Source organism: Sciurus vulgaris, assembly GCF_902686455.1.
Source record: "Sciurus vulgaris genome assembly, chromosome: 5".
Lineage (NCBI taxonomy): Eukaryota > Metazoa > Chordata > Mammalia > Rodentia > Sciuridae > Sciurus > Sciurus vulgaris.
In genome coordinates this window covers 72,089,324-72,112,422 of record NC_136465.1, presented here as the reverse complement: position 1 = coordinate 72,112,422, position 23,099 = coordinate 72,089,324, and the positions used below count along the sequence as shown (strand labels likewise).

General features: G+C 46.0%; 1 protein-coding gene and 1 long non-coding RNA gene across 2 annotated transcripts; one reads left to right on the top strand and one right to left on the bottom strand.

Annotated features, from left to right (window-relative positions):
- Window positions 1-396: 396 nt before the first annotated feature.
- LOC306662905 lies at window positions 397-15,734 on the top strand. Its single transcript, XR_013764307.1, has 3 exons — window positions 397-681; window positions 9,072-9,143; window positions 15,580-15,734. It is a non-coding gene; the product is annotated as an uncharacterized lncRNA (long non-coding RNA).
- Window positions 15,735-17,428: 1,694 nt separating this feature from the next.
- Window positions 17,429-19,307, bottom strand: KCNA6 (potassium voltage-gated channel subfamily A member 6). The gene has a single exon (XM_079143136.1). The coding sequence runs from the start codon at window positions 19,202-19,204 to the stop codon at window positions 17,612-17,614; it is 1,593 nt and encodes a 530-aa protein (XP_078999262.1). The 5' UTR covers window positions 19,205-19,307; the 3' UTR covers window positions 17,429-17,611.
- Between the last annotated feature and the right edge of the window lie 3,792 nt (window positions 19,308-23,099).

The window sequence follows — 23,099 nt, the reverse complement described above, 5'->3', positions numbered from 1 at the left end:
TCATTCAGCAGAAAGGTCACAGTCACACAGGATTATTGTATAACAGGAGAAGGACAGACTAGGAGACAGGCCTGGCTAGCAGAGAGTGTGCCTTTCCTGAAAGTCAGTACGGGAATATCAAAAGCCATGGAGACCAAAAGCCAAGGAAGACACCACAGACCCTCCATGCTAACTTGCAGTGTGCAAGCCCTGCAAGAGGAAAAGAAGGATGTCGCTGCACAAAAAAGCTGATGGTGGCTTGGCCTCAGTGACAAGGCTGCCATATCAGCAAGTAAAGGAAATCGGGAAAGATCAGCACTAGGTACTCCCCCCTAGGTGCAGTTCTGCTGCCTGCATTGCCTGTAAGGCCAAACCCCGCCTCCTCCATCCTGCTCCCCCAGCATCCCGATGGAGCCCGCAGGATGCTGACACAGAAAGCCTGCAGTCGCTGGGAGCTTCTCCAGGATGCAGCCTGTGCGAGGGAAAAGGTTTGGACAAGGAGAGGAAGAGGAAAGAGAAACAAAAGTCCTTGGTTTGAGTCAGGGAGAGATTTCGAGCTGAAAGCTGGTTGTTGGGTGGGGGCCGTGGAAGGGGTGCATGCAGTTCCTGGTTATGGCTCCCCCGCCCCACCTTGCGAAGTTTCTGTCAGTCCAGAGGGGGAACCCAGCAGCAGCAGGAAGTGGCCTCTCAGGAAGGACTCAGGTGGGCTTGGGGGTTACTGAGGAGTGGGGAGGGAGAGGGTATTGGGTGCAGGGGCTAGGGAAGCCCCAGTGGTGGATGTGAGAATCCTTGACTGGGTGGCAATCGGGGAGAAGGGGACACAGCTGTGGGACAGCCTGGGGTTTGGATGCGAGGTTCTTGGTGCTGGCGATGCACCGTGCTTTGTGTAGAGTGACAACAGAGAAGGAGCTGAATCTGGGGCTAAGGGTCAGCATGTCTGTGTCTTCAGACCACTGTGGGTGATGTGGGCTGTCCAGGCTCCCAGGCTTTCTGTCCCTCAGTGACATTCCCTGTAAGTGGGGTGGGGCGTGGGAGGAAGGTGCCACTGCACAGTGCACAAGGAGGCTGAGGAGGAGGAAAGGCTGCAGTCGCAGAGAAGTGGGTAAGGAGGGGAAGAAAGGGCTCCTGGGTCCGCCATGAGAGAGGCACCTGGAGGAGGCAAGGACTGTTTCATCCTGGGAGACTCTCGGGGCATGCCGGCTGCTCTTCCCAAAGGGCCTGGCAGGACTGGCTGTGGACAGATACAGCAACTGCTGACACAGAGAGATTCTATGTGACTCTGTGCAATACAGTCATCCTCTCTGGGCCAAGGACAATCATAATACTGACCTTTGTGGGTTGTTAGGGTAGTCCATAGTAAAAGAGAATTATAAAATGAGAAGTTCCATTAAATATAAAGGTATAATAGAATTTCTTGGGCTGGAGGTGTCCTACTGGCTCCACAAAAGACCTCTTGAGAATTTTTTTTTTTTTTTTTAATGCTCACCTGGATCTCATCCTGCATCGATTATTCAAATTAGAGCAGGGAGCAGCCGACAGGCAGAAAGATTTTTTAAATCTTCTTGGGTGTTTCCGATGCTCTGTAAAGTTAAGACCTACTTAGGGGTCATAGGTAGTCTAAACATCCCAAAATAATCATTTGGAGCACATGTATTAAAAAAGCAGAGTCTCTGACTTCTCCCAGATCTACTGAATTGGACTTTTAGGGAGGCTTAGCCATCTCTGTATAGCTGATCTTTAGATCCATGAGTTTCACACCCATGGATTCAACCGACTTTGGGTCAAAAACATTCAGATAATGATTGCACCTGTACTGCATCATGTACACAATTTTTCTTGTTCATTATTTCCTAAACAATGTAGTTTAACAAATATTTACATAGCACTTACATTTTACTAGGCATACAACACATCTACAGATGATTTAAAGCATACAGGAGGATGTGTAGGTTCTGTGCAAATACTACATCATGTTACATAAGGGACTTGAGCATCTGCAGATTTGGGTATCTGTGGGGATTTCTGGAACCAGTCCTCTTCAGGTTCCAATGGACAACTGTATTTATCAAGCAATAAAAGCAGGGTAGACATGTTGATTCCTGCAAGGAGTTTGCCAATCATCTCCTTTCCTGCTGGTGAAAAATCACACCTAGTGATGCTTCCCGACAGTAGAGGGAGGGGACACATTCTCTTCAGACAGCATATTCAGATGCTTGTTTTGAGGAAGGGGTCATGATAGATGGGCAAATCTGACCCCATTCCTGCTCCACCAAAGTAATGGTCCAATTACAAAATACCAAATTTCCTAGCCAGAGAGCTTGGGAACTTCAAGATAAAAGGGAAAGCAGGATAAGCTATGTGTAATCATAGTGTTGAGCCATGTTTTCAGGTTTTGTCAATAAGGTTGTTTGGGATTCCTTGCTTCACATTCTGTCTGCTGACTGGTCCATTCATAAGGCTGTACAAACACACACGCATACACGTGCACACACTCACACTCACTCCACCCTCGTCAAACCAGAAATGGAAGAATGAAGAGAATAAAGGAACCTGTGAACTAGGATCAGGCAACTGTGTTTCAAGGGAACACAAATAATGTTTAGTTATGAAAGGTACCCTAGGGGTTGTTCAGTCTAGATTTTTCATCTCACAGGGGAAAAATCAGCAATAGTAGTTGAAAGTAGGACTCTGCAACCAGACTGTTGGGGAAGAAATCCCACCACCCTGCTTCCTGGACAGCTCCTTCCATGAAATGGAAAGACAATGGCAGGGCAGGCGAGTAGGTTAAATACATGGGTACTACCTGTGCCTGGCATGTGGTGCACAGGTTGGGTGTTTGCTGCCCTGAGCATTGTTGCTGATGATTTATTCCAGGCGACGAAGCCAAGGCTTAGCAAAATGATTGCTGTGTTCACACTCCCTGACTCTTATAAGAATATTGCCTAAGGAAGGAGTCGTGAATGTGACCAAATCCCTATGCTAAAAGTGTTCACTGTGACAGTATTTATAAGAACAAAAATCAAGCAGCAGCCTAACTGTCCAACGGTGGGGTAGGTTACCAAAATGATGGTGCATTTCTGTGAAATCCACGTGACAACTGCATGAGAAAACTAGAGCTATAATGTGAGGTTTCTAAAGTGAAAAACTGCATGATTTCTGTAGGGTTATAGACAGAGACAGAACTAATGTTCTGTCAAGAAAATATCAACACGGGTATCTCTGGTTGTGGAGTTGTGGGGATTTAAATTTTCTTCCTTAAAATTTTCTGAATCATATTAATTTTTTATAGTTAGTAGTGGGTGATATTACTTTTACAGTCAAAAAATAAAGTGTTTGTTTCCAGAAACTTGCTCAAAGTCAAACAGCACCTTAGAAGCACACAGGCTTTCCACTGCTGTCCAGGGCTCTGCCCCGCCTCAGGCTGCATTAGCAGCAGTAATAAGCAAAGCCAAATGGAACAAGAATGATGAACAGACACCAAAAAGTGGCAAGATATGGTGGAACCATGCAGGGCTGGGCCCCAGCCCAGAAGCTTCCAGGGCACAGCTGCAAAGGCAGCCCTAGACACATTGCCCAGAACTTTCTATCCTAAAGCCAGTGTGGCAGAATGCATGGGCCCAGCACACAATGTGTGCCCTGGGGGTTGCTCATGGTCCTCTCTCAGAAAGGGAAAGAAAAAAGCTTCAATGCTGTGCAAGGATGCCAGAGGGTTCTACTAGTGTTTCTTTTATCCTTTCTGCAGTCTCCCTAAGGAGCCGAGATGCAGAGAGTACTGGTTAGCATCCCGCTGGTCTGCATTCTCGCTTCTCCTTAATATAGAAGTGCCTTTCTGTGCCCAGCATTTTTCCAATCATAATGCCAAGGTGCGTGACACAGCCAAAACCAAGGAATGTTTATTTTGCAACATCAAAATAAAAAAGGATCTGGAAACACTTAATAACTAAGATAGATCTCATCTAAGAAAAATAAAAAGGTAGAAAGAAAGGAGGCGAAGCAAGGGAGGCAGAGAGAGGGAGGGAAGAGAAAAGCAGGAAGAAGATATTTATCATAGTTGATACCACATAAAATTATTACATCTCTCTAAAAACCTTTCTGTAACCTGTTCAGTATTTTTTTAGATGTTAAATTCTAATCTTTGTATATAAAATAAGAAGCTGGAGCTTAGGAGTTTTGAGATTCAAATATTTCAAATATAATAGAAATTTTAGCAAATCCAACTTTTTTTTCAAAGATCACTCCAATGGCAATAACCAAGCAAAAATGTGATTAAGGAAGTGATCAACAAGTGATCAAGGAAGCCCCCTGCATACTTGGTGAATGCACTTGAGCAGTCATAGGATTTTCAAGTGGAAACTCGATTGTCTAATCCAACCATCTCATTTTGCAGATGAAGACACTGGGACAGAGAACAGTGCTACCGACCAACATGTGCTAAATGCCAGACAGGTGACTCGTCCAGAACCACACAGCAGCCTAGTGACAGACCCAGAATTAGATGCAACTCCCATCTTCCCCTATACTCTCTTTGTTCTGATTTTCAGTGGATTTAAAGATGAGAGCAATAAGCAGATATCAGAAATGCTTTCTCATGGCTTAGGCTGTCCAGAAAAGGAACAGGTGCAAAGGCATCCACAGGCAAGAGCAATGACATCCTTTCTTCTTTTGACTCTGACCACAAAAGGAAACCATGGAAGAAAGGGTTTAGTCCTGGGCCAGCTGGTGAAGGAGCATCCTCAGGCTCTCTGGGATGAGCAGAAAAAAGTCAAGGCTGAGTTCCTCCAGCAGCCTGGAGAAATTCTAGCCGAAAAGAGCTGCCCCAAAAGAATTCAGTCCAACTGGGATTGTTCAACCCTTGAAGAACTTCAGGAGAGACAGAGAGCAAGTATCACACTTGAAAACAGTGTTTAGGGAAACAGGAAAGAACACAAGAAAATCTAGTTACTTAGAGTTCACTGATGATATTTGTGTCTTGCTCAGATTATGAATAAGATATTATAAATATGACAATTAGTAAGGTCATGTTCTCATTAAGAAGTTCAGTTAGAATAGTGCTTGTGAAAACAAACATGTGATAATCTTTGATTTGGTTAAGCACATGCACAGATTGGACTGTTTCACCATAGGGAAGTGATGCAGGCACCCTCATCCATCTGGAAGAGCATCCAAATTCTGGTCATTAGCTAACAAAGTAGGACAGAATGAATCTACAAAGATCAGCTCCCACAGTTACTTTCTTAAAGACTTCTCCTGAAGAAAGCTATAAAGGGCCATAGGGAGAGGGTGTTTCCTTTCACATTATCTAGAGCCTTATCAATAATCGTAAATATTGTGATTTTTAATGTAACCTAAATTAATAGATTGAGAGTTATTATGCATGGGTTGTCAACAAGAATGGCTAGTGGAAATGGAAGAATGGAAGGCTCATGATGGATTTCCTGTTTGGGGGCTGAGATGTGGCTCAGTCCCCAGGGCAACCAAAAACCAAAATAAACAAATGTTTTCTGCACAACTGAAGAAGGGTGTGGAGAACTTTAAGAGAATCAAAGCCACAAAATGATCCATATGAAAAATCTCTAATGGCAGAGGCTCCATGAACTCAAACCCATTGGAAAGAGCTTCAGATCTCTTTGAGTTGCTCATAATGTTTTTCGTGGATTAAACTTTTCATGGGGTGTGAACAGTGTTATTCTTTAAAAAAGAGAGATTCTATGACAAAATAATAATAATAACAATAATTTGAAAACACTGGGTTAAAGAAGTGACCTAGGCTCACTTACTGCAAGACTTCTCAGAGTCTTTAATTTGATGTGCATATGTGCTGTGTGTCTCCAAGTGACAACAGTCTGAAGCTCGGTGCTGGGGATGCTTTTTCCATGAGAACATCATGTAAGACCAGTGTTCTGCATATCACATTTGGGGAACTCTGGCATGAGTTATTCAAGGTAGCATGGCCAGTTGAGCATCCATCTCAGCAGAAGACAAGAGAGGAGAAAGGAAGCTGAAAGTGTGACAGGAGATGTATAACTAAGGCAGGAGGAAACACTCCACAACAAAGATCATGAAGCACAAAGAGTTCAAAGGAGTCCATGCTATGGATGCTCTTTCTCTGGGGATTTTTCACAATAGGTCTGGAATAATTTGGAAATGTTTCCAGTGCAGAACAGAGTGATGGATTCCATGAGTTTTACCTAAGTCTCTTCCTGCTCCATTATTCTGTGTCATTTTGCCTTATTCTCTGTTTATGTACCATTAAGTGAGTGCAGATGGCTTACTTTCAAATTAAACACATTCCTGAAATGCTGTGTATAAAGCAAATATATTATTTGTAAGTGGAGTCATATTTTCCACTGGCATAATTCCAAAGAAGAACGTTAACCTCACACATCATCAAAGGTGCATTCAGGCATTTGTTCAGCGGTGGAGGAAGCAATTCCACCTGTGTCCTTGAGCAGCTCTTGAGAGCTCTTCTCCCCCAGGGCCAACCCAGGAGCCAGGCAAGAGACTACCAACCCAGCGCTCTGCCCACCCTTGGTTATGTAACCTCTCAGTCCACCCCGAAGCATGTTGGAGGTTCTCACCAATCTCAGGAATTCAGAATGGATAAGTCTCCTCACTGCTTTCTCTGGGTGCACTTATATTACAAACACCTCTGATAGCAAGGTGATTCTATTATACACACAACAACTTTTCAGAAAGGCATCTACTGGAAAAAGTGAAGCAGACGCACACAGAAATGGAGGCTCAGGATGGGTTTCTTTTCATCGCAGCCTGATTTAACTTTTTTTGTCTTACTGGAAAGGGAAAATATTTGGAGAAATGAAGGAACAGAATCCTTTTTTTAAAAAAAATTTTTGGATACCAGGGATTAAACCAAGGGGCACTTAACCACCAAGTCACATTCCTGGCCCTTTTTATATTTTATTTTAGAGACAGGGTCTTGCTGAGTTGCTTAGGGCCTCACTAAATTGCTGAAGCTGACTTTGAACTCTCAATCCCCCTGCCTCTGCCACTGCTGGGATTATAAGTGTGAGCCACTGTGCCTGACAGAAACCTTTTAAATTCTGATTTTCATAAATGAAAGATATCTCCAAGGAGAGAGGACCCACATGAAGTCACTGATCTCTTGGAATCCCACGGATTTTGAGGTGACTCTAGTCTTAATTGCTGTGGCAACCGGCCTCTTGAATTCCAGCTCTGAAATATTTTAATGAAATTACAGGTAAAACTAGAAGCTGAGAAAGGTCTTTGTGATCTCCTTCTAATAGCAATAAGGCTAGACAAGGTTCAGTTCCACAACCATTTAATTTGTGGCCAATAAACTTCCAAGGCAGGAGATTCCACCTCAGAGTCAAAAGCCTGTGAGAACAACCTAGGATCTGGGAACAAAAAGGGATCTGGGAATGATGATGACATCACTTATACAATGGGACAAGTGCAGAGCCTGAGCTAAGAGTCAGTCATTATCCAGGAAAGCCATGAGTCCACTCATGAGTCCCTGCTCTTATGCCCTCTTGGTGCTGGTCAGTAGGAATATAGTGGTATCTCATTATCGGATACCATGGAATTAGGAGCAGTCCTCAAATCAGAACTATTCAAACACTGAATTTTGCCTACCCTATAGCTTGCACCTTAAATGTCCCCCAAAGGCCCATGTATTAAAGATTTGGTCCTCAGCCTGGTGCTATTGGGAGGTAGTGAAAACTTTAAGAGGTGGGGCCTAGAGGGAAGTCTTCCAGTCACTGGGGGTATGACCTTAAAGGGGATAGCGGTATTCTTCTTCTTTTCTCTTTCTCTCTTCACATTCCAGTCTCCATCATGATGTGCTAATCTTCCACCAGAGGCCTAAAAGCAATGTGTCTGCCCAGTCATGGACTGGAACTTCCAAAACTGTTAGTCAAAATAACTTTTTGTCTTTATAAGTTTATTTATTTGTTACAGTAATGGAAAGCTGACTAACACAGCCTGATTGCTCATTTTAATCATTTTAGATAGAAATCCTTAATTGCATCACATATTTCCCTACCTGCTTAACTAGACAGAGGACACAGCACATTCTTGTTACCATGTGGTACCTTCTCCATTCAGCCTCATGATTCTGTCTCTCCTAGATCATAGGTACCATCTCCTCCCAGCCACAAGCTTCCACTTCCATTCTCATTGTCCTATCACACACGTTTTCCCTAAACATGGCACCCTTTGGTCTTTTGCTTTATAACCTTTGGCAGAAACGGACATATTGAGAAATGTATTCCGCCCATGAGGAAAATAAGGCTGTGGGCATAATGAAAACTCACCAACAGTCCCAGTTTCAGTACCAGGAGGGCTCATGGGCAGGCTCTGGCCTTGGTAGCCAAGCCCCAGGCTTCTGGTCTCATGGATTAAGGATCCTTTTGCCTTTCATGCTTTGCTATTTCTGTTAAATTTATTGGTGAAGGAAATTGTCATGGATTGGAAATCAGGAAAGCGAGTTACTGGAAGCAAAAATAAACTCAACTCACTCTGATGGGGAGAGTTACACCCAGCTTCTGTTGATGGTTGTTGGAAAGCAGATCAGGCCCAGACCTTTTGTTTTTCAAAAGAAACCAAAAATCCTGACCCATGTGTGAAACCTTCCAATACTTCCTAATATTGTATCATTTTTGTCACACAAAATGTAATGACTTGGGACCTCTTATAAAGAGTAAACTGCACAGTTTTAGGGTAGGCACTCTGATTGCACTCCAGAATTTCTATGGTCATGTAAAGCCATGTATGAGAAGTTTCCATATTCAGGAAATAAATAAATAATATAATGAAATACACATACACTTCCAGGTGAGTGTGCTCGGCACCTACATGTGCTCTCCTGGGTGATTGTGCTCCCTGCTGCAAAGCACAAACAGTCACTGCAGGGAACACAAGCTATTTTCCCCATCATTCCAGACCTTTCTTCTCTTTCCAGAATGCCAGATTGCCTTAAGGCAGCTGGGGAGTGCCTGTCTGATTTATGGCTAGGCTACCATGGCTTCTGGAAACTTTATTCATTCTTACCCTAGTCCTGTGATTTATAAAAGACATCCATAACCCAACAGCAACTTTTCTTTCTCTACCAGGGCAAGAAAGTGCAGGGAAGAGCACAGAAGCTGGTTTCTAGTTCCCAGAGCATCTGAAGTCAGCACTCCTGGGTAAGATGCTAAATTTCTGCATTCCTTCCTTCCTGAATTAAATACAGAAGCCTCGAGTAACCCCCTGCTTTTCTGATATGGGTTCCTCTAGCCAAGCCTGCTGCCTCTGTACCCTGGAAAGTTTGGGGAGGGAAAGAATAAATTGAAAATCATTTAATTTCATTTCCTATGGGAAAGTCAGTTAAGGAGTTTGGTTGGATAGGAAATAGTCATTCATTAAAAAGAAAATATTCAAGTAATCATTAGGTTTTGATTTTCTGTGGAAAAAGATGCTGGGATCAGAGTCAGTAAATGTGGATCCCAGAGTCAGTTCTGCCCAAGTGCCCATGTATCTTGAGTTAATTAGTTCACTTCTCTGCCTCAGTTTCTTCCTTCATAAAGAGGCATTTACTACCCCTTCCAGCTATCACATCCTGTCTGTGACCTTCAGCACTGCCCTTTGCAATGCTCTGGTGCTCACAGAAAGGTTTAAGTAAAATTCCTCATTCTATTTTGGTTGGAAATGAACCTTGTTGGGAAAAAAAAAAAAAAAAAAAAAATATATATATATATATATATATATATATATATCACCAGTATATCCATCTTATTCTGAGAATCATTTGGATGACATTTCTATACATTCACTCACATCTTAAGTGCAATTATTTAAAGAAATTCTGCTGTGAATCTTCTAGGCAAAGAGCCTTCTGGTAAAGCAGAAAGCTAACTGAAGTCTATTTTTTTATGTCATTTTTCACTTAAATGTTTGTTTCAGAGAACAAAACTGAAAGGCAGGGACCCTGCCTTTCTTTGAGAGAGCAAGTGGTCCCGGGTCTGCTCTCAGGTGGAAGCTGTGCTTCGCTGACAGTTCATTTCCTGCTAAGCCCTTTAACTGGTAGCCTCACGTGAGCCCTGCCACAACCCCAAGAGGCAAGTGGTATCAGCTTCCTCGTTTTGCAGATGACAGAACTAAAGCTTAGCAAGGTCAAATGAGGTGCAGACCCAAGTTCAACTCCAAGCTCTGAATCCAGAAACAAGAGGGCAGCCATGCTGCCTTGCCCTGGTCTGGGTCCTTCAAGAGAAGATGAAGGGGTCACAGCAGTGCACCAAGGGCATGCAGAGCATTCTGAGCTGCACTGAGACCCCCAAGGAAAGCTGCAGTAGTTGCTCTCTAGCCAGGAGGAGGCAAATGAGACTCGCATGGGTAGAAGAAGCTGGCTTCTTCCAACTTCAGGGTCTCCTCTCCCTCAACCTTTGAGAAGGACAGGAAAGCTAAAACATACCCCAGAGATGCTAATGGACCCCCAACCTGCAAAGTGGAGAGGGCACATTGGGACATGAAAGTGGTCAGGGAACTGAACGGGTGGTGAGGATGATGACCAGAGGGAGGAGAATGGAACAAAGTAACTAACGAAGGGCTCCATAGAACAATGTCCCATATATCTGAGATGTCAGCAAAAACATAAGAGAATCTCCACATGCTTTCCGCACTCCATGCGGCGGGGTGCAGAGGACACCTGCAGCTTTTCCATCAGAGACAAATTGGCATGTAAATAAAAACCTATATACACAGTTAGGAGCCACAGCTTTGCTCTTTCTTCTTGCTTAGTACAGGTCAGACCCTCAATGCACTCCATTCTGCACCATCTGTGATGGACCACACATAGCTGTGTGCCCTTGAACATGTCACCACCCCTCTGAGCCTCAATTTCTCTTCTCCACCATAGAGGAAAACAACCTGCCTACGTACCTTGTTTTGTTGTAGTAGGCACACAATCATAATAGCCAATCTTTACATAGTGCCTGTGAGTTTAATCTATTTAATCCTCAAAATAGCCCTATGCTATTTTTAAACCCCCTCCCATTTGACCAAGAGTGCAACTGAGGCTCAGAGCAATTTCATAACTTGTCCCAGTGTCACCTAGCAGAGGAGGGACTTGAACCCAGCCATCTGGCTCTAATGTTTTTGGCCCTCACCACTTTATTCTAGAGTTTGATGCCCAAGGAGAGCACTGAATGGGTCTGAAGGCTTTGTAAGTGGACAGCATCCTTCTTGTTTCTGTTAGAACTCCCCTCAGAGAGGAGGCTGCATAGCAAGGTATGAATCACTAGTGAGGGTGAAGCCTGCAGTCTGGGGTGGCAGATGCTCGTCAGGTGTCCAGCAGGCTTCCTGGAGGTGAGGGAAGGATGGGCATCTTCCCACCCCTCCCAGTCAAGGGACTGTCTTGCTATGTTCTTTTTCAAAGTGGTGTCTTTGCTGCCAAGAGCTGGTTTGTCTGTCTCCTGGAGACAGCGGTTGTCAAGCCCTGAGAGAACAGCAAGCATGTCAAAAATAGCAGCGCCAGCAGACTGCGCGGCTGCAATTTCCTTTTGAAATGTCGGTTTTGCTCTCGCCAAAGAGCCAGGGTCTGTCTGCACTCCTTGCAAACTGCGGCAGAGGCAACTTAAGGGTCCAAAATGTTTCCCAGGGGCAGGCAAAGTGTACCATCACATGAGCAACTGAGAGAAAATTCTCTCTATAGTAGCAATGATAAGGTTCGCATAATCCCCAGCAGGGCTTGACCCCAAATAGGTCAAGTGATAGCTGAGGTTAGACCAGTGTTAGCTGTCATGGCCTCTCTCTCTTTCTGGGAAAGAGAGAGTCATTACCTTGTTGGGATGACACTTCCTCAGTGGTCACTGATAGGTTTTCACTCCTCCTTTAGGATACCATATGAGGCAAAGGGCAGAGGACCAAGAAGGGACAAAGAAGCGGGATAAACTACTTTCTCAAGTTCAGAACAAAGGGACTCAAAAAACATGACAATTTCCAACCCCACAGGGACTGCAAGCCCAGAATGGGAAAGTGGTGCATCGGGAAACCCAGCAACATGAGAACTACGAGCCCATCTGTCCTTATTCCCGGTGGCCTGTGTGTGGGAAGATATGTTTTCTCCCTCCAAACCCCCAAGCACCAGACCTTATTCTGCCATGAGATATCTGTGCAGCCTGGTAGAAAGGGGAACACAGAGGAAACCCTACAGTTGAATAAATGGATTTCTTTCCCTCCTCTAAGTGATCATGACACACTAGAATTAGACCACACTTTCCATCCCATGGCAATAGCACACCATCAAAAACAATCAGAGCCAGGATGGCAGGTCCAGCCGGATTGTCCCAGGAGGACACCCAACGTTCTCCGGGAATCTAGCTTGGCATTTGGGTAGAGATACAGGGCAACAGAAATCCTGCCCAAAGCAAGAGCTCAGCCAGTAGGGAGAAAGAATAATAAGTGGCAGGACTGGAAGGTGTCATCTGGTGGAAAACCTTAGGGAGAGAAGGAAGAGATCCTGTGGGCACAAGGCCAGAGGAGGAAGAGAAGGAACTGGTGCATAGATAACACTGAAAAGGTAAGATAAACTAAGGCTGTCATCTCCTGCTTCTTTGGTTTATCCAAAGCACCAGAGACTGCTGGTCCTCATCCTAGGGCAAAGAAGGGTTAATGACTACCTTAGTAGGTAGTTGGCATTGGGGGTGGGGAGAATTAAACCTTGGCTTCTATGAAATTTCTTAAGGAATTCAGAGTTTAAGGATGCAAGAATTAGGTAGGGTTTGGGGTTTGTTTGCAGAGGATTTATTTATTTGTTTGTCTGTTTATTTGGGGCCAAAAAAGTACATTCCTTGAACAAACTCACCTTCCTCCTCTTATATAATTAATAATGTCCAACATATTCATCATTAGTTCAGTACATGCTAATCATGCTCTGCACCTACCAAAAGAATGACTCGACATATCTTTGGAGAAAGAAAAAGGATATAAATCCTACAATAGCTTCATTGTCAAAATACACACACACACACACACACACACACACACAATCAGTTTTTGGTATCGTATACAAACTGCAAGGAGCAACTGCATGAAAGATCTGAAGTGTCCCCATGTGGCAGAAGAAAAAAAATGTCATTCCATTACAGACCTTCATTCAGTCTGTTCCATCATTAGAGATGCTAACTTTGACTTATAAAACAAAATCTTTCTCCCAGTGCAGTGTCAGACTCCCAGGTTGTTAGACTCACGTCTCCTTTTCCCCACAATGCAATGCTTTCACTGTTGTTAAATTTTGGAATTTTACCACCATTGTCCCTACAGTCCTGTTGCAGAACATTTCCATCACCCTCAAAAGTACTCTGGTGCTAGTTTAATAACTTAGTCTTGGAACCCTGGAGGGCCTTGGGGGGTCATCCCAATGTCCTGATGTCCTGATGCAGGTGTGACTTAACCTTATGTGCCAATAGGACAGTCCCCTTACGTACTGGTAGGGAATCCTGACCTACCACCCCAAGGAGCATCTCCTGCACCTTGCACTACTGGGAATGCTGTCCCTCCTTCTTGTTCTGCCTTTAGTGCACAAAGGAGCCAACCATAGGCTAAGCAACCTTCGAGTCAATGATTGGCAGTTATCAGGCTACCCCTGAGTGAAGGAATTCTCTAACTTCGATCTTATACGTTCCTCCTAAGTCCTCTCTTTTTCTGTTCATTTTACTATTTCTACTGTTCCTTTGTCCTCAACATCTCTGCAAGGTTCTTAAGGTTCGGGGACCCTAAGATGACATACTCTAGTACTCTATGGAAGAATATTAATATGAGGCATCCAGTTCATTCTCTCTCCCCTGCCTCCACCCCTTCCCCCTCCCTCTTTCATCTTTCAATGTTCAGGAAATTGTTAGAAGATGTTTTTCTAAACCCTGAGCCTCCCACCTTCCCTGGTAAGTGCAGGACTTCCCCCCAAAAGTGAGTGTGGCAGGAAAGGATGGGGTACTGAAATGTCAGGAAACAGGGAATCCTCTGGCCGGAGGCCAACATTTTCAGCAAACATCCAGGATCACAGCTGTCCTAGAATTCAAGGTGTGACCTCAACAGAAACATCATAGGTGCTGCCAGTCACCAAAAAGGAATGGAGAGAGAGAAAGAGGGAGATAAATACACAGAGAAAGGAGAAGATGCTTCAAACAAAAGGGGGGAGGCAGGAGGAATAAAACAGAGAAGGAAGAAGAAAATGAAGGCACAGAGAGTGAGAATGAAAAAAGGAAGAAAGGGAGAGCAAGGAGAGGAGGAAAAGAAGGCAGGCATGGGAGAAACGGCATCGAGAGGACAGAGACAGGGAAGGAAGGCGGATGGAGGCATAGAGAAATACCCAGAAATGGAGCCAGGCGGCCACAGAGAAAAGGCAGATGGAACCCTGCTCCCCCACCCTTCTCTCTCTGCCACCCTGATTTCTAGTTTGGCCTGGAGGCCTGAGCCAGGAGCAAAATCCCCCCACAGCAGGACCTACCTCAGGTACAAAAACAGCCAGCTGTCCCTCACTCCTCGGGGATGTGCCAGCAGGAGGAGTACCTTCAGTCCAGGCTGAGGCTGACAGTCCCAGGAAGTCCTCTGGGAACCCCTGCCGGCTCCAGTCAGATGTAAAGATGGATTGGAGTCCACCTTTCCTGGCAGCTGTGAGTCCCCATCCCAGCTGGGCCAACAACACACAGCGCATATTCTCCTGATGCTCAGGTCACAACATCCACATAAAGAGGTTCAGAGTCAGAAAGGGGCCATTGGACAAAATCCTTCACAGAAACTAGGTCGGGCCACAGTCTCTCCATTTTTCTTCCATGTCTTAAGAAGAACTAAGAGATCCCTCCCAGGAGCTCGACTGCTCCCTGGGAAGAAGGGCTTCATGTCTCTCCATCTGTCTTAGAGCTGAGAAGATCCTCTGTCTGAGGAGATGAGAACTCCATGACACCTAGGCCAGCACTGTTCTCGGCAAGGCCCAGGCTGGCTGCTTCTGGAGGAATGTGTTGTCCCTTCCGAGGGCTCCCCTTGTCATTTTTAAAATATTGACGTTGGTTTAACTGGGCAGCTGCTTAGCATTCAAGTTTCTGAAGACTCAGGGGTAAGATGAGGCAGCCTCAAGGACTGAGTGGGGGAAACCAGGAAGAATCCAAGGAGGAAGTTCAGGAAGTTTAGTTTCCTCCACATTTTCCCAGGTCCTATGGCCCTGTCCTGGTTGTTCCTGCCCCTAAACCAATAGTAGAAGGTGCTCCCATTTGAGAAGCTGGAAATATGTAGTCTGTTCTCCCCTGATGCCCAAATCAGAAGACAGAGAACAGTCTGGAAGGTTGCTACGGCAACCAGAGTCCCTAGAGATCCGAGCTCTCCACAAACCTTTTACTTTCAGGCATGCTCTGACTTGAAAAGGCAGTGTTTGCTCAGGGATGATGATGAGCATGATCAATTCACATATCTACAGATACATGCATACATGTCCCAACATTCACACACAGCGGGGGCTCCCTTTAAGCCACTGATGTGGGCTCCTCTTTTCCCAAAAAGCCAGGAGGAACAAGAGATTTGGAAAAATAGCACTTCCTGACCTTGGAACAGGTTTCTGAATCATAAACATCTCTGTCTCCCACTATATTTCAGGTTTGGAGAAGCCAATCCCACAGGCAAGGTGACCTCCAACCCTAAAAGGATCTACCCAGCCTGTCTAAAAGAGCATCCTTCATTCCGAAGGGTAAGGGGAAAAAAAAAAATAAAACAAACTGAGGCCAACCCAAGAGCCCAGGGAGGGATTCAGGGAGTGAAGAGCTCATAATAAATGGCTATTCTTGGGCTTTGGGTCCAAGGCAGAAACTCTGGGGAAGGTCTTACTTCTGGCAGGTGGGGAGACAGGATAATGAACTAAAAAGCAAATCAACTACTATAATTCACACTTGTGCACAGTGTTGTCCCCAGCTTCCCAGATGAGCTCATCCACATTCACCATGAGGTAGGGAGGGGAAGACATTAATGTTCCCATTTAATGGGGGGGAAAACTGAGGCACAAAGAGGGACTGGGTGCCAAAGTTACCCTGTAAAGTTGTGGCAAAATCCAGATTTCAATCTGGCACTCACAGAAGCCACACTGCCTATCAACCAAACACTCAAAGTCTGTCCCTCAAAAGTTGCTCTTTGGGAATTTTTTTAAAAATTCTCATCAAAGAGTCTTAAAGCATAGTTATAAAATTAAAAGCATTTTAACAGTCCTTTCAGTTTCATAACTGCACCCAGAAGAGATCCAAACAGTACATCACAGTTTATCAAAGGCAAGAAACAAATGGCAATGTTACTGGGGAAAGACGTGGGGAAGCAGGCTGATGGGATGAACGGAAGTAGTTTCACAATGGAAGAAATGAAAGAGGATGACTGAGTCCAGGTGGGAGCCCCGCCAGGTTACCTTACCAGTTAGAGCAAGCCAGCTGCAGCTTCAGGGGGCAGAGCAGGTAAATGTTTACTTGACTCAGCAAAAACCTCTACCAGTGGGGTTGTGAGCAAAGGAATAATGCTTGTTCCTCAATCTAAACAACATAGTGCTTACCCATAAAATGGGAAGAAACTGGCAATCAATTCATGTTTTCACCTGTCTACAAAGTTGCTTCAGAAAGCCTTCACCTGCAATCCTAAGTCAAATTCCCAGGAAGAAGAGTGGAAGGCCAGAGAGGGTTCTGGTGAAATGAGGGAGAAAAAAATTGACATCTGCAAAAAGATTCCTCTGCCCCCTCCAAGATGACAATCTCTGCCTAGTGGCACTTTGCTTCAGGTTTGTGATCAAACCAATTGCTTGACTGTATTCTCCTGGCTCATTAGTTCCTATTTCCAGTTCCTCTGCACAGGAAGGCACTTGCACAAAAAGAGTATTTGGCTCTGAGAAGGAACCTTCCTGGAAGCTCAAGAGAGAGTCAGGGATAAGAGTGGGGAGGACTAAATGCAGACCAAAGACCAGTGTCTCCTGTGCCAGATCACAGCTTCAAGAATACATTGGCCCTTTTGGTCCAGGACTGACCCTCATGTCCTCCAGATCATCCACTTTAATTGTATTTTCTTTCATTCCATCCAGGATTAGAAATGGATAACATATTTCGAGGCTGACGAACTAAGACTCTATAAAGGGTGCTCTGCAGGATGACCAGCAGATGTTACAGGGCATGGAATAAAACGGCACATTGAGTACTGTTTCCATCTTCCAGCTTCCACCAGTTATCAAGAAACTAAGACAGGTACATGCCCCCCAAAGCAAAGGACAATAAGGAGAGTGATAGGACCAAGTATGGCTGGTTTCCATCCTATTGACATTGCTGCTCCTAAAGATATTACAAATTCCAGACATGAAAAATTGGAATCTTGAGGGAAGATCAGACAGAACGTATATCTCATCCACGTGACACAAGATGGACATGATTGGGTGGCACCGTTGCAATTTCAAAAATGTCACTTAGATGGATAAACCTTGAATGCTGTACAGATCAAGCAACAAGGATGACAGTCCAGGTATTTGGTCCTGGATGCCATGTAAAGGTGTAGGGGGAGAGAGTCAAGAGGTCAACTGGAGCTAGGGTGAGAGTAGGAGGATGAGAAAGAAGCCTAAGAGTTAGTTCGCTCAGTACACCCCTTCTCCTGCAGGCCCTGCCCGCATGGGTCAAACCTCTGTGAGCATCCTTTTCTCTGCATATGCCCGATGTGGTGTGGGAAGGTAGCTGGGCCTCCGTTCCCGGGGGGCCTCAGAGAAGTCGGGCTTGCCAAGTCCATTGTCGGTTGCCTTCAGGTCTGGTGTAGGCTGCCCACAAGTGACATGTGTATACTGGCCTTGCTCCTCCTGCTCTGTCTCCCGGTGGTAGAAGTAGTTGAAGTTGGAAACGATGACTGGCACAGGTAGGGCAATGGTGAGGACCCCAGCAATGGCACACAGCGATCCCACGATCTTGCCCCCCACAGTCATGGGGTACATGTCTCCATAACCCACGGTGGTCATTGTAACCACTGCCCACCAGAAGGCATCTGGGATGCTGGGGAAGAGTGAATCATCATCATCAGCCTCTGCGAAGTAGACAGCACTGGAAAAGAGGATGACTCCAATGAAGAGGAAGAAGATGAGCAGCCCCAGCTCCCTCATGGAGGCCTGCAAGGTCTTCCCCAGGATCTGCAGCCCCTTGGAGTGGCGGGAGAGCTTGAAGATGCGGAACACTCGAACCAGGCGGATCACCCTGAGGATGGCCAGGGACATGGCCTGCTGCCCGTTCTGGCCACCCCCTCCACTAGTTGACTGCTGCTCCTGCTGTTGCACCAGTTCAGTGCCCAGGGTGATGAAGTAAGGGAAGATGGCCACCAAGTCAATGATGTTCATGATGTTGCGGAAGAAGGCTGGCTTGCTGGGGCAGGCAGAGAAGCGCACCAGGAGCTCAAAAGTGAACCAAACAATGCACAGAGTCTCCACCAGAAAGAAGGGATCTGTAAAGAAGGAGCCCCCAAGAGTACTAAGTGAGGACGAACCTCCTGTCCCCATGCCACCAGAGGTGATGCCGGGATGAAATGTATAGGAATCATCTTCCTCTTCCTCCTCCTCCTGACTCCCCCTGGAAACTGGGGACACTCGGCTCACACCACCATCATTGCTTCCACCGCGACCATCTGCACGAAACTGGGGCAAGGTCTCCAGGCAAAAGATGACGATGGAGATGAGAATGACCAACACTGAGACAATAGCGATGCCCCTGGCGGGCCCAGAGCTCTCAGGATACTCGAAAAGAAGCCAGACCTGGCGCTGGAAGGGCTGGGAGGGTAGCGGCTTCTCGTCCTCTCCACCTTCGGGCAGACAGCCCTCGTCCTCCCGGAAGGCCGCCAGGGCTTCGTCCCCCAATTGATAGAAGCGGATCTCCTCCATGAAGATGTCGAGGGGCACGTTGACTGGCCTCCGCAGGCGGCCCCCCGACTGATAGTAGTATAGGATGGCATCGAAGCTGGGCCGATTGCGGTCGAAGAAGTATTCGTTCCTCAGTGGGTCAAAGAAGCGAACTCGGCGGCCGGGGTCCCCAAGCAATGTGTCGGGAAACAGCGACAGGGTGCGCAGTTGTGTCTCAAAGCGCAGCCCGGAGATATTGATCACCAGCCGCTCGCTACTACAGCAGCCCCCGCCGCTGGCGGCCTCCGGGAAGTCTCCGGCATCCTGTTGCTCCCCCTCCGGCCCACGGACCTCCCCCGGCGCCGCCAGCGTAAGGGATTTCTCCGATCTCATGTCCTCCCGGCTGTGCGCTCCCCGCCAGTAGGACGGCGCCCACAACCCAACCTCGCGCGCACTGCAGCCGCTTCCCGGCTCCCGACTGCGCTCTCTCCTTAGGGTGGGGCTCGCGCTCCTGCGGGCTCGAGGTCTGACCTGGCGTTTGGGTTGGTGAGTCCTGAAGCCCTGATCCCAGCAAGGCTAGGTCTGAGAGGTGACCTGGGCGCAAAGGATTTGGCTCCGTGTTTCCGATACCTGCGCCTCGGTGCTGGTGCTTACTGGGATGCCTGGAATCTCAAACTGGCGCGCGTGAAACTGGCTGTCGGAAAAGACGCGTGGCTTAGCCCCTTGCTGTGCCTGAGGCTGGGTTCCTGGACGCTGGGGTCCGCCCTCCAGACGAGCTGGCTCTTCCCAGCTCCCACTGCGCTTCTCCAACAGCTCAAGCCCCCGGCGGCCGCTGGTACCGAAGCGCCAGATGCGCCTCCCTCCGGCTCGGCAGACTCCTGCCCGGACTCGGCCTCCGCCCTAGGTCCACAGAGCCGGTTTGGTTTGGCCAAGGACGTGGTTAAAGCCGCCACAGACACCACCGCCTCCCCAGAAGCTGCTCCGCAAGCGTCGGAGAGGGCCCTGAGGCTGCCCCGGCGCCGGAGCGCGGGGACCCACCTCCCCACCACTCAAGCCTTCGCTGCCGCCGCCGCAGCAGCAGCGGCTCGGCTCTCCGCTCTGCCCTTCCTTCCCAACACACTCTCCAAGTGACGTGGCAGGCCCCGCCTGCTGCCCCCTCCCACCCCACTCCCACATCACACCCCTCACCCAGTCAGGGGCTGCAGCGAGCCAGGACGCTGTGGAAATAGACACACACTTGCCTCCCCAGTAATCTTCCCCGCGCTCTCTTGGCACGCCTCTCCGCTTTCACACAACCACATTCATGGTCCCCCTAAACAGGAGCCAGTACCCTAGTACCACACCCCCTCAATTGCCGCAATCAGCTTTCCTCATTTGGGTTTACGGAGTTGACCTGCGCACTATGTTCGGTCAATCAGAAATCACACTCCACCCCCACCTCAACACTCCCCTCCCCATTACTTGATACAGAGCAGTGTGTCTCCACTCATTCAGACATCTAATTAAAAAATTAAATCCTGTGTTGTCTCTCTCTGTATTTACAAAGACCCATATGCCAGTTTCTCCAATATCTACTGTAAAGAAGAAAAGGAAGAGAAAAAAAAAAAAAAGAAGAAGAAGAAGAAAAAAGAAAGAGGAGGAGGAGAAGATAGGAAGAAAAAGAAAAAGGAAGTATTTCTGAAATGTCTTGAAAGCTTCCAAATTAGATTGTATTCCAATATAATTCCCCCAGGGAATATCCCTTTGCAAACCTGGGAGGGTGAGGCTGCTACTCTCCCAGGATGGCAAAATGATAGTATGAAAGGGTTGGGAAGCCTGCCAGTGCCTTTCTCATCCGAAGTCTTCCTTCTCCCAGGGAGCAGCCCCAGTGAAGTTAGGTAGCAGCCCCAGTGAAGAAAGAACCAGAAGATGGTGGCATTAAAGACATCACAGACAGGAAAATACACCCAGGGAAGCCTTTGCTTCCAGTCTCCCTGGGAATGCATCTGGATTTCTGCTTATTGTACAGCCAAGAAAAGGGAAGAAAAGGTGGAAGGAAAGGGTACATCAGTCATAATTTTTTTTAAAAAAAAGTACATTTATTAAGCATCCAATAGTACCAGCCACATTCTAGGTGCTATACCAGAAAGATGGTCTCTGCTCCTAGGCTAGACTACAATGAAGACCCATTCACCAATATTTGGGTAGGACAAAGTTTGTTATTAGAGACTACTTAACTCTTTCCCTAACTTTCTAAGACTGTGCAAGAATGACTTTCTATCCATTTTTTCCTTTGACCATATAGTCTTTCTTTACTACATAGGTCAATTGAGGGTCTGTACACGGGGAGGGCTTATCTTATATTTTCAAACTGCTACTTCCAGGTAGATTGGCATTTGCTTCTTATGCCTCAGTCCCCCACCCCTTTCTGCCTGGCTGTGGCCAAAATGAATCAGCTGACAACTACAAGGTGTTTTATGTGGTTGCTTCTGCATTAGTAAAGAGTTCATTGAAGATGATGATGAGAATGATACATAAATGTACTCTCAAACCACAAGATTCATGTAAGAGTTCTTTGCACTGCACATAGTGTTTTAAAAATGCAGTCGTTCTCAGCAGCATTTGCTCCCAGAGGGGTGAAGGGGAGGAGGGAACTAAGGCTTCTGGACCTCTAGGGAAGAAGTGAGTGGATAAGAGTTTCTAGCTTTAGAACTCACTGCATTCTCTACTTTGTTTCTCACCAGGTCTTCCAAGCTACAGTCTCTGCTTCTTTTCTACACTGTTAGTATCCATTCCCCCTCCGCTCCCCTTGCATGTTTCAGTGAAAGGCGAGAAAGCTAGTATACTGAGTTTACCCAATCTTCCCATTTATAGCCTTTGTAATTAAGCAATTTGGTCTACATGCAAAACTTGCTCCATTCAAAACATTTTTTTCAAAGGGAGGCAACAATAAATACCACATAAGAGATACTTTTTTATCCTCATTCAAATATCTGTAACATTTTCTGGTTTGTAAACTACCTTGCCCTTGATTTTTTTTGCTTTTGTTTTCAAATTTTATAGTAAATTATTCACTGCCATGTTATTTTAAATCATTACTTTTTTTTATTCAGGAGATTGTCAACTAGGTCAGTAACTTCAAATCAAAGAAGCATGGGATGAACCCTGAATTCTGCCAGAAGGGTACACAGCCTAATATGGGGCAGGAACCCCCAGTTGAGTGCTCCAGTTAAGCATGACCAGCCATGCCTGCTACCCTACAGGCAAAGCTGATGTCCTGTGGTCACCTTCACATCAGGCATAAGGCTGTGCCCCAAGAAAGATTTCATTGTGCACAGGGAGCATCCCCTGGGAGGGAAAAGCCATTAACAAATTCATGAATCAGAGTTCTGTTTTTAGTTCTTTTGTGAAATAGACTCATTTCTTAGCTTAAGAAAATCCCTATGCCTTGATCATTCCTTCTAAGCATATATTAAGGATGAATCAAATCACACCTTCAGAGGTGCCAGTTCCCAGGTGAAGGAAGGCAGGAGACTCAGCTCCCTGTGTAGACACTGCTGTGTTGCTTCTAGTGACAGGTGATCATTTCCCCAACACACACCCAGCGCAATTTCATGCCGGCACAGATTGTTTTCTTGTTTTGTTGTATCTAGATTCAGATGTCTGCAATGATCATATGGGGCTGATCATGTACTTACCTTGTATTGGAGCAACTACTGGGTTCTCTACATGGTGCCAGGTACTGAGGAGTTAACAGTGATCTATTCAAAATACCCACTCTTATAAATTTATATTTTAATGCAATATATACATTACTTTCTAGACAGAAAAATTCATGATAAACAATAGAGAAGATATTTACGTATTGTATAAATGTTTTAGAGAAAAGGATGTTATGTCAGAAATGAACCTGGGATTTAGCTTTGAAGAGGACAGATTGGTGAGGGAAGTTCCCTCTGAAGAAGTAGTATTTCAACTGAGATTCAAAGATGGTAATGGGCCTGATGTGCTAACAGCAAGGGAAGAGCATTCTGAGCAGATAAGTATCAACGCCCTGAACTAGACAGGTCATGGATGTTGAAGACCTTGTTTTTGCACAAGTTAAACCAGAGAGCAAATTAGATATGCAAATGAAGACATTGATGAGTTGTCGATGTTGTTTATTCAAGTCTGGAATAGGGACAAGAAATGTATAATTATAAATTTAAAAATCAAGAAATACTTAAGTCCATGGCACTAAAGCCAGGAAAGAAAATAGACATCTGGATATAAGTGCCAAGTGAGATAAGTGCACAACATGATAACCACT

Excerpts from the sequence above, each read along its gene's own strand:
- KCNA6 (XM_079143136.1), bottom strand. The coding sequence starts at position 19,204 with ATGAGATCGGAGAAATCCCTTACGCTGGCGGCGCCGGGGGAGGTCCGT.